Source organism: Danio rerio, chromosome 24, assembly GCF_049306965.1.
Source record: "Danio rerio strain Tuebingen ecotype United States chromosome 24, GRCz12tu, whole genome shotgun sequence".
Classification (NCBI taxonomy): domain Eukaryota; kingdom Metazoa; phylum Chordata; class Actinopteri; order Cypriniformes; family Danionidae; genus Danio; species Danio rerio.
This window is the reverse complement of record NC_133199.1, coordinates 15,795,129-15,807,398: the sequence shown is the minus strand read 5'-3', so window position 1 is coordinate 15,807,398 and position 12,270 is coordinate 15,795,129. Positions and strand designations below refer to the sequence as shown.

At 36.6% G+C, this 12,270-nt stretch overlaps 1 protein-coding gene across 8 annotated transcripts in view; it reads right to left on the bottom strand.

Moving 5' to 3' along the window:
- Window positions 1-12,270, bottom strand: part of ncoa2 (nuclear receptor coactivator 2) — a 207,566-nt gene that overhangs the window by 105,342 nt on the left and 89,954 nt on the right. For all 8 annotated transcript variants that reach the window (XM_009297336.5, XM_073940585.1, XM_073940586.1 and 5 more), the window contains 1 exon segment: window positions 1,066-1,170. In XM_009297336.5, coding sequence (XP_009295611.1) covers window positions 1,066-1,154 — 89 coding nt within the window. In that variant the 5' untranslated portion in view covers window positions 1,155-1,170.

Here is a 12,270-nt window from a genome sequence, read left to right as displayed (position 1 = left end):
TTCCTTTTTTGGGAGTAACTCAATATTGTAATCTAGGGGGGTCATAATGAATTGTTTCTTCGTTGCAGACCCTTTCTGTTGAGAGCCTGACCAATCATAGGGGTGTAAGAACTTGTTAGACTGGGCTCATAAAGCGAGCGGGATATTTACTTTTGTCTATTTGCTATGAATGCTCATGTTGTCCTGTGCAAGTCCTTGAGTTTTTAAAGGTACAGTTCATATATCTGACTTTGTATCAAAGGACAAAATTACATTACAAATAATATATAAATATCCATATATTTCTAAATTTTTCTTGTGCTGTGAAGTAAGATCTAAAATTGTTTATGGAAAGCATCGTCAATGCACCGTGATGCACTGAGATATCCAATTGAACCAAATCGATGGCATGATAATCGTAAACGAAATGAACCATGAGACCAGTGTAGTTTCACACCTCTTGTAATGATTACTTTCTAAAGTAACTTTCCCCAACATTGATTGTGAGTGTCTTTGGATAATACACTTTGATTAACATGCCATTTTAAGTTTGAATATGTATAACCTATAACATAAAACTGAGTTAATTTAGTAAATATGCAATTTAGCATATTCTTAATCAATGCTAATTTATGGCTGAAAGACTAAACAACCTGAGACAGCAAAATCCTCTTTTGTGCATTGTGTCGTAACACAAAGAGACAAACGTTCCTTGAGTGCCTTCTGAGCAAACCTTGAACAGGTTGCATTTTCAATTTTCCACTGTGCATCTTCAGCAAGTTTGCACAGAAAGATTTGTCAATAAAGAGGGCATGCATAGTTCCTTCCAATGAATGAATTATACAGACTGATGTTTCCTGACTCAGTGGAAAAGGGCTTTATATAGAAACGTGTATTATCTAGGCTGAGCTCCACCGGTGGGAGGCCTGCTCGAGATTATTGCAGTTCAGCGGTTTGTTCTGTAGACACTGAGAAATTCACTTGGCCATATGTGCAAACTCGAAATGTGTATCCTGCAAAGAATGCGGTTTCAGAGTTTGCTATGAGCTGCTGCTGTTCGTTTGTCTGATTGTCTGGATGATGTACCTTGGACCCAGGAGGTCTGATGGGCCTTCCTTGCGCTTCTGAGCCTCTGACCTGGCAGGGTCAGACGAGTTTTCCCCGACAGCACTCATCCTCAATGCATATCACCTGTTGGAGACAATATCAAAGCAAGACATTCAGATGATGACAAATTGGCTTCTTTGTGATGCAAAAGATTCAATTGCAAGTAAAAAAAAAAAAGTTTTTGCATGTATGAAATGTCAATTTAATCCATTGCTACATCTAATCAAATGTTTATTTCTTTATTTCAATTAGTAACTTATAGAAACCTGTTTCTACTTGAACAGGTTAAAGGAAATTGCGACTTTTTACCTTCCAATTTTTACTTTTTTCTTCCAGTTTACAGTATATCTTATGATTTTATTTTCTTAAATAAGACATAGTTATGTCCATTTGTTTTGCTTGATGCTGAGTCATTTATACTACACTGCTCTGAATGCAAACACAAGAGGGTGTTCTATATGGCATAACAGTAGGCCTCTTTTAAGAAAATGGTATCGGATTGGTTTATAGTTTCAAATACTCGGCAATGCCAGAATTATTTTGTGGTATCGGTGGCATTTCCAATACTAGTATCAGAATTGGAACAAAACCTACTGAATGTCAGAATCATGAGATATACACTTAAAGTTGGAAGTAAAAAAAAGTTCAAATTGTGAGAAAGTCACAATTACCAAACCAACGGAGGCAGAACAAGGCTTCCATAAGTTAGCCATTCAAATTGAAGATAAAACTGTTATTTTCCAGCCTGATCTCACGAGGAAACGTAACAATTTTACATTTTGTCAGTTTAGTAGCTAATTCCTATAAGTTCAGTCATTCAGAAATGTACGATTTTAAAAAGGAGGCATGGCACCCAACCCCACCCCTATACCCAACCGTTACTGGGGGATAAGCAAATCGTACTAAATTGTATGAATGAGATCATACTAATTCATAAGAATTAGCCACTAAATCAAAAAGTAATGAATTACAGTGAGATCACGTTGGATTTTCATGATTGTTTAGAGTCACCAAAAAGAAATGAAAATGGACTAGCAGTATGCCCACTGTTTGGAACTTGGATATATTTTAGACTGGATCAACCAGTCAGTAAAACAGCAGCTAACAGTGTACAGCTTTACATGAAGAACTAAATAAAGCTTTTGAAGACATGTCACATTGCCTAACTTGATAGTTTCACTATCTACAGTACAAGGAAGGATGAGCCATTCAAGAATCAACAAAGTTAGAGAGGTCAGTGAAGCCAGCGAGCGATAAAGCTTTAACAAAAAAAATATTGAATTTATTGTTTTGAAGCACACCATAAAATAGTTGGATCATTTTATACAAGGGTAGTAGCTGTATACTAATACAAACAGATATCAGATAAGCACGCGATACTGACGGGTGATTTAAGTGACTTCGAATGTAGCATTGTTGTTAGGGCTAGACAGGCTGGTCTAAATTTTTTTAGAAACTGCTAATCTACTGGGATTTTCACGCACAACCATCTCTAGGGTTTACATACTGTAGGATGGTCCGAAAAAGAGAAAATATCCAGTGAGCGGCAGTTCTGTGGGCGCAAATGCCTTGTTGATGCCAGAGGTCAGAGGAGAATGGCCAGACTCGTTCGAGCTGATAGAAAAGCAACAGTAACTCAAATAACCACTCATACAACAGAGGTATGAAGAAGAGCATCTTTGAATGCACAACACGTCCAACCTTGAGACAGATGGGCTGCAGCAGCAGAAGATCACACAGGATGCCACTACTGTCAGCTAAGAACAGAAAACTGAGGCTAAAACTCTCTCAAAGGCTCACCAAAAGTGGACAATAGAAGATTGGAAAAGTGTTGCCTGGTCTGATGATGAGGTCTGAGGAAGGGTCAGAATTTAGCATCAACAACATAAAAGCATGGATCCATCCTGTCATGTATCAACAGTTCAGGCTGGTAATGGTGGTGTTGACGACATTGCGTCAACGATAACCACAGTGCACCATCTTCTGATGGCTACTTCCAGCAGGATAACGCGCCATGTGCTGAAGTGTGAGTCATCTCAGACTTGTTTCATGAACAAGACAATGAGTTCACTGTACTGAAATGGCCCCCAAAGTAACCAGACCTCAATCAAATAGAGCACCTTTAGGGATGTGGTGAAACGGGAGAGTCGCATCATGGATGTGCAGCTGACAAAACTGCAGCAACTGCCTGATTCTATTATGTCAAAATCTCTGAGGAATATTTCCAGTACCTTAGTGAATCTATGTCAAAAAGGATTGAGTTCTTCAGTTCTGAAGGCAAAAGAGGGTCCAACCTAGTGGCTTATTTGGCTTTAAGGTGTATGTACTTAATAAATTAGAGAACGTATACCTGTAATTGTAAGTAAAAAGTCAGAACCTGAAATTCTGACTTTTCTACTCGCAAGGTTTTTCAAAATAAGTTAATTATTATATGTAATCATTAATCCACAAACAGACAAATATATGCCAATTCCTATTACACTGTAAAAAGTGAAAATTTAAACAAATTACTTTGACTTCTTGCAATTAAATGAATTAAGTATTTATGAAAGTTTTTAGAAATAAGTATAGTACTTTTAGGTTTAACAAGTTTGTGTCATTTATGGCAAGTACAAGTATTGCCACAAAACTTAAAAGTATTATTATTATATTAACAAGAAGGAAATTATTTGTACTGTAACAAAAGTATTATTATTATATTAACATGGGAAGGAGATGATTTGTACTGTCTTGTATGTACTGTTCCATTCTTGTTCTCCTAAATAAATAAAAACCTTATTACACCTAAAAGAATTAACCTAATTTATTACTGAAAACTGTCATAAATTAAGTTTGTCAAACTTAATACATTTAATTTTAACAAGTCAAAGTAATTTGTTTAATGTCTGGCTTTTTACAGTGTGCAGTAAAATCTACTTCACAAATAATTCATTAACGCACATTAACAAACTATATATTCAGGTTATGGATTTTTTTACTGTAGTTTTTAATATTTACTTTATTGTTTGTAAAAACTAGCACATCAAAATCAAGCAGTGACACACTAGTTGCTGTTTTTCCTTCACAACAATTACATAAATGCATACTTTTGCTTTTAACTTTAGAAAACATCTGGGTGCAGTCTAGAAACGAACCGTGTCCAGAAAAAAGTAAACTAATAAAAAAAGGCTCTACAAAATATCTTAAGCTCATGGTTATACTTCACTGCAATACTTAAGGAGGTGGATCACAAAACAAGTTTATTAGACTAAATCGTCTCCTGAACTGGTTAAATAAAAAACACACTACTCTAAATACGCATTACGGGACAGCCAGCAGATACAGATCTGTTTAACAGTTCAAACACTCACAGCTAAGCATCATAAAATCATAAATTTGAGCACCTGATGATTTGCGAACAAGCCAAAGAGCTCTTCTGAGAGAGATCCATGTGGAATCAATCAGTCATTTAGGTACTTGTGGCTAAAACGACTCTTTAAGGGATTTGAGTGAGATTGCGGAGACTTTTTTCCTCTTTCGGACAGGCTATGTGAGTGCATTAAAAACATTCACTGCATTTCAGAAACCTCTCAAATAAATTCCTTTGCATTTAATACATCCCTGCAAAGCCCTTTACAAAAGGACTGAAGGATTTAATTACTAATTAGAGATAATTAAAGGCGAGAAGGCTTAGGGGTTGTGTTCAGAGGTCATTTGCTGAAGATGTGGGTTGATGCTGGGAGGCGTAAAGGAGGCCTGCGAAAATGAAAATGAGAGAAAATGGAACAAAAAAAAGGGATTCAATTATATTGTGCGACAACGGGCGTCCCCCGAGACCCAGCGAGAGAAAAGAGAGGGCAGAGCAATGAAAGAAAAGTGGAAGTAACAGGAAAGTAAGTGAGATGGAAAGTGGTGAGAAATAAAAGAGAGAGTAAGGGGTCAGAGAGTGAGAGAACACAACGTGCCGTTTACTGTACGGCACAAAAACACTGTTAAGCATGCAAATTTCCATTTAACAAGCTCTGACACACACGGACACAAGCTCAGCCATTTATCTTTCCAATATGTACTTTCACTTTCCATTCACATTTGTGGGAACCACATTTGACACCAAAACTGGGAACTCCCTTGAGAGACAAAACTGGTGCATTTCATCATTTCGTACTGTTCTCGATATGATGAAAAGAGAGAGAGAGAACGTGTCCCATCACTAGGGAAAAATGAACCCATGTCAATTATTGAATGAGGCTTTTTAACAAGAATGTGCTGTGCATCATTAAATGCATGTGTCCATTGGAGACCCCAAGAATGTGCATATGATATGAAACTACTTTCTGATATAGCTTTCTACACTACCTGACAAAAAGTTTTCACATAAACAAGTTTTAGGAACAACAAATAATAAATTGAGTTCTAGCTGATTATTTGGTATCAAAAGTGGCTTAGATGGAAGGCAAAGGCCTCTAGATTTTTAATTATTAATCTTATTTGATTAGGGCAGTAAGGTCTGACTTTACTAAGACAAAAGTCTTGTCACTTAACAGAAATAATGTACAGTATAAAACATAAAGCCATGGTGCAGAGGGAAAAGAATGAATACTGTGTATGACTCCCATGAGCTTGGACGACTGCATCCACACATCTCTGCAATAACTCAAATAACTTAAAAAAGTTGTCTGGAATGGCAAAGGAAGCATTCTTGCAGGACTCCCAGAATTCATCAAGATTCTTTGGATTCATCTTCAATGCCTCCTCAATAATGTTCATGTCTGGTGACTGGGCTGACCAATCCTGGAGCGCCTTGACCTTCTTGGCTATCAGGAACTTTGATATGGAGGCTGAAGTATAAGATGGAGCGCTATCCTGCTGCCGAATTTGCCCTCTCCTGTGATTTGTAATGTAATGGGCAGCACAAATGTATTGATACCTCAGGCTGTTGATGTTGCCATCAACCCTGCAGATCTCTCGCACACCCATGATTTTTCCTTCACCAAACTTGACTGATTTCTGTGAGAATCTTGGGTCTATGCTGGTTCCAATAGATCTACTGCAGTATTTGTGATGATTGGGATGCAGTTTAACAGATAACTCATCAGAAAAATCTACCTTCTGCCACTTTTCCAAATGATCAACTAGAAATCATCAGTTATTATTTGTTGCTCTGAAAACCAGGATCAACGACAAGACTTTTGTCAAGTATGTAATGGATATAATATTGTGCTTACAAAGGCTGCCCTTAATTAATTTAAATTCAGTAAAATTTGTAATATTACAACTAACGCTATATGTGCACAAGAAAAAAAAACATATCATTATTATTATTAAAGCAAATAGGGTGGCTATTATGAAGTCAGGCGTGAAATATAAACCATTTGTAGAGAAGCCACAGTAAATTAGAATGTTTTTTGTAGTTATGCTATGGTTTATTTTATGGTTTATTTTATGGTTTATTTGTATTTATTGATTATCATTTGTGAAATAAACTGTTTAAAAAAAAATTACCCCAATAATAACATAGCTCGGTGGTATTATAATTATTATTATTATTATTATTAAATGTGTGATGTGCAATCCATTTAAACTGATTTAAACTACATGATTATAGTGTGAGTGGGCCTTTAGCTTGTAAGCCTCCGTTAGCATTAAATGCACCACTACATGGTGTTTTTGAAACTAAAGAAGGTAGAAGTCAATGATTTATTTGAATTGTTTAGCCTGACATGTTTATTGTTCTAAATTATTTTAATTGTTTCTCAAAAAAAAAATATATATATATATTGTTCAAAAAAGTTTTCGTCTTTTAAAATATATAATATATTTTAGAGCAGTAATCACTATACTGTCAGAATCATATAACGGCCCATGCCTACAAACAACATAAAAAAAGCAAAAGAATGCAAAGTTCAGCATATAATAGTTGTTGTACTTAAATTCTTATATATAAATAGACTTCTTAATTAAATGAAAAAAAAACGTTTCCAAACATTTGGAGCTTCTGGGGTAAATTTGTTGCATTCAACGTTCTAATAAAAACATGATATAAATAGCATTACGTGGGCTAATTGTCACAAATGAAAATGGCAGACCTATTTTAAAAGGTGGAATTATGATAATGGTCCGGTGCAATTTCAGCATTATCTACTCAAAAGAGTCTCTGGATCATTTGCTAGATTTCCATTTCCAAAGCCAAACACAAAAGTTGAACACACAAACACAAAATGGCTAATTGAAAAGTATAAACCATTACATAATTAAAAGGGCACTTTAAATTGTTGATGAGACCTGTTGTAAATTTGGTGCTAATTTAAACCACCAGGCAGTGGAGGTTAACGAAAACACCATCCATCCCGTTCTCTCCGCTCTCTCTCAGGGCTTCATCTGCAGTGTTTGGGAAGCAGCCGGAGAGATGCTCAGGCCAGCACATGAGGCCAACACATTGGGTTGCGTTCGGGCCAAACTGACGCACACACACATACATCGGCTTACGTAATTTGCAGCCTCACTGTAGGCCGGCTGGGGGAGTCAAAGCCGGAGTGAATGGAGCGCTGGTATTGAATCCCTGCTGGATTGCAGTGCCCTACTTAAACCTAATGACAGAGAGGCCAATCAAATGGCTCTGGGGGACGAGATCGACACTACAACTAGAAGGAAAAAAAGCAAAGAAAGAATCATTCAGAAGCAGCAAACCTTCAATTCATTAGCGAGACGTCTGAATTGTAACATGACACAAGCCATTCTGTCAACCATAGGGCCCATCTTGGTGATAAACAGCTTTCAAGACACAGGCTGGAAGACTTTCTGTGCCCTCTTGAGCAGTGAATTCAACTGATATAATCAATTTAATCAAGCAATTTTGCTGTTGATTTTTACCCTGTGTTAGCATTAAATAAGTCAAATGCACTGTTATGAAGTCAACAGTAAAATAAAAAACAATGTTAAAAAATCCCTGAATCATGATGTCAATGATTTATCAGCTTGAGTTAGCATTAATGACGCAGAAAGCCTTGTTACAGAATCAACAACACTGAAGCAGAAAAACATGCAGAGCATCATTATAGCAGTCTTGTGTTGCCTTTATTAGCCTGTTAGCCTAATTTAGCATTAAAGTCAATGCTGAAATATGAAACAATGTAGAGCTTTATAGTGTAATATGACTGTTAGCTAGCGTTAGCTTTTTTTATCCTGTAGCCTATAACATTAAAGATGTCAAAAGAACTGAAAATAGTGAACGGAAAATAACAATAATAGTGTTGTAGTATCACGATTAGCCATTAAATGTCAAACACTACTATGAAACAAACAGTATAATGGAGAGTAGGTTGAGTATCACTGTTCTGTATTCAAAACTGTTAGCCTGCATTAGCATTTTAGCTTGTAGTCTGTGTCAACATTAGAGAGGGTGGCTATTATGAAGTCAAGAGTGAAATATAAAACATCTGTAGTGTACCACAATACACCACTATACATTAGAATGTTTATCCCTGCTGAAAAAAACAGCTTAAACCAGCCTAGGCTGGTTGGCTGATTTTAGCTGGTCGACCAGGCTGGTTTTAGAGGGGTTTTGGCCATTTCCAGGCTGGTTTCCAGCCATTTCCAGCCTGGTCTTAGCTGGTCAGGCTGGGAGATGACCAGCTAAAACCAGCTTGACCAGCTTAGCCAGGCTAGGAGCCCAGCCAAAACCAGCTATGTCCAGCTTAAACCAGGCTGGTCAAGCTGATTTTAGCTGGATTTAGCTGGTCATTTTCCAGCCTGACCAGCTAAGACCAGGCTGGAAATGGCTGTAAACCAGCCTGGAAATGGCCAAAACCCCTCTAAAACCAGCCTGGTCAACCAGCTAAAACCAGCCAACCAGCCTAGGCTGGTTTAAGCTGGATTTTTCAGCAGGGATGTAGTAATACCATGGTTTATTGTCATAAATCATCATAATGCTAACGGTTTGTACCGTTCATCATTTGTGAAATGAACTGTTAGAAAGTGACCCCAATAATAATGTTGCTCGGTGCTATTATTCATATTATTAAATGTGTAGTGTGCAATTCTTATCCATTTAAAGTAGTTTAAACTATACGATTATAGTGTGAGTGGCTCTTTAGCTTGTATTAGCTTGTTAGCCATTAGCATTAAACGCACAACCACATTAGGTCAAAGGCACCCCTACAAAGTACTAAGACATACAATACTGTACTGTGTATCAATAAAATTGTTATTGAATGTGGAAATGACACCATACGACAGACACACACACACACTCACACACATACAAACACACACACGCACGCACGCACACACATCCAGCTGTCAGGTGCACAGTCTTTCTCCATTTCAAAACAACAGAGGCAACTTTACAGCCTTACTATATTTAACCAGCTCTCTCAGTTGTGCGACACATAATTCAATCAATGGCTAATAGCAGCTTCTCAAAGCTCTGGGGGACTTTCAGGTGTTTCGGACTGAAACCATAGATAATCATTGTAATGACAGGGGTCGAGCGTTAGACGCAGTAGCCCGTGATTACAGAGGCGGCTCTGAAACACTATCAGCTTTCCTCACTAAATGACACAATCCGATTGGCTGAAGAGGCTTTAACAGGACCAAAGTGCAAAAGATTAAGACTAGCAGCAAATATCTAATATAACAGAGGAAATGGCAAGCAGCCTTTTGACTTTATGATGAGGGATAAAAAGTAGTTTTGATGTCAGTGCATTAACAGTGGTGCCAGGTACGGACTCAATTAATGACAAGATAGTAATATCGATTAGAAAAGAAACTAACTAATCAAGAAGAACACAAACTAAAACAATTTACCATAAAAAAGATAAACTAAACTAAAACCGTATTAAATAAATAATTTTGTTCATTTAAAAGGACTAGAATCTATCTAATGTCACATTTTACTTTTCTTTCTTCTGTTATTTGAATTTTGTTTCCTTTTGTTCAAGTTTGTTTTAATTAATAACTACTGAGGTCATACAGGGTTTCTGCAAGTTTCACCAAGTAAATTTTAAGACTTTTTAAGACCTTTTTTAGAATAATACGGGGTTAAACACTAAGCGTTTTTTCTAACATCCAATGGAAAAAATTTATAATGGCCCCCGCAAAAAAAAAATAATAATAATAATTGAGCTATTTCTTAGCCACATATTTTAAATAATGTGTCAAAACAAGCAAACTCTGGTTGTATACATAGATTTAAAGGGGTGCTCCACTATGATTTTAAAATTTAGTTGATGTGCAATGTAGCACCTAGAACATAACATCATCTCTGAATGTAATATGCTCAAAGTTCAATGCAAAGGGAGACATTGGCTTTTACAGAATTAGCTTAGCAAATCCTGCAGCAAAAAAACTTTGGGGACTACAACTACACCCCACTCACCAAGGGAGCATGACCAGAGGCGCTCTAATATAGCAGAGAAAGCTAAAATGTCCAAACTTTGCTATTTCGACACAGTTTGTTATTTGGGCTTCCAAAGGACACAACACAAAGAGATAAGTGCTTACAGTTTAATTTTAATTATGTTTCAGAGAATTATAAAAGAATATAAAGCCTGCATTTGACAGAGGACAGCTTCTAGAATCTCTCCCAGATCAGTGCTGGATTCGGCTAAAAACTCCTCAGAGAAGTAGCAGCTCCAACCATAATAGACAAAGCTGTGGATTGTGAGCCACAACCTGTGAGTATATTTGTTTTTTTAATTTGATCTGTTACATGCACAGTTTCTAGCAATACTGATATGTTAAAGCAAGGGCATAAACAAGGATATACACAATAAGAAATGCTGTTTGGCAGCGATAACAATTTAGCTACACATTAATATTTACAAGTCAAACCACTGTAAACATCTACAATCTTCACCAGCACCGCAGTTTCTCTCTATGCAGCTGCTTTTCCTGTGTTCTACACCTGAAATACCCATTTCACAAAAGATATGTGAATGTTTCCTATTACTTACACATCTTTATAATATATGTGAAAGACACTTGTCAGATTTTATTTTAGAGAGCAGGCGTGATGTTCAGCTGTGTCCTCTTTGACATTTTCTGACTGATTCAGGCAAAAACTGACACGGCTAACAACTACTCTGACAGACAGTATTTACACAGAACAAAAGTGTGTTGGGGTTTGATGCTTTTCGTGGAGCTGATCCACTAAATCACAGCACATTATGTTAGCTGACCAATCACAGCCTCTTGACGTTTTCACAGCTGAGATGCTGTATATAATCAAAAGAAGGTATATAAAGAAAATGAAATGATTTTTTTTTTACAAATGAAGCATGAGCATACATTGCTTTGTATCTTATAAACACAACCAAGCCTTAAAATACACTCTGGACCACCCCTTTAAAAAATGAGTTAATAAACGTATTTTCATTTTGCTAAAGGTTTTATTAAGATGTAGTGTTGGTGACTGGATGAGTGTTGGCCTAATTGGAAAATTGAGACCTGTTTAAAATGATTGAAGACCCACAAGACAATATTTCAGGGACTTTAAGATTTTTTAAGGCCGATATTTTGGTTTTGAAATTAAATACTTTTTAAGACCCCGCAGACAACTTGTTATAGCTTTTTAAATCAAAAAGAAAAAGAAAGAAACTTAATGAATTAAAATTGCATTAAGCTAAAACAAAGTGTTATTTAAAAAAAAATAATAATTACCCAATAATAAATTATTTTCCTGACAAAGTAAAACATGGTTAATTGCATCTGCCTTGCTGTCTGGGAACAAAAGTCAGTCATTTTTTTGCCATCACTTGTGAAACTCTCCTATAAATCACACTCTGGAACACCTTTTTAAATTGAGCTGATAATAATCGCTTTAATATGTTTACATTATTATAAATAGCCACGCTAGCGTTCAGGTCTGAATGAAGTTTGTACCTAAATGCTGTCAGGCAAGGAGGACACGGTAATGAAAGCGCAGGCCTGAGGCCACAGATAACATCGCCATTGAGTGGGTGTGCTAGAAAAAGGAAAGACACTTTCTTCCTTTTCTTCCCTTCCTCAACTTAGGCAACGTTTACAGTAGTGCATGTTCACTTTTGTTATGACTTGCGTTCACACTACTCAAGAGTTGCAAAGCCTCAAAAGGGAAGATACTGCAGAAATTGTTGTAGTTTGAAAACTTTGGGTTTGCATTTCAGTGTAGATGAACCACATTAACTTCCTGATTAGCTTTTCTTAGGGTGCCTGTTCTGATTTGTC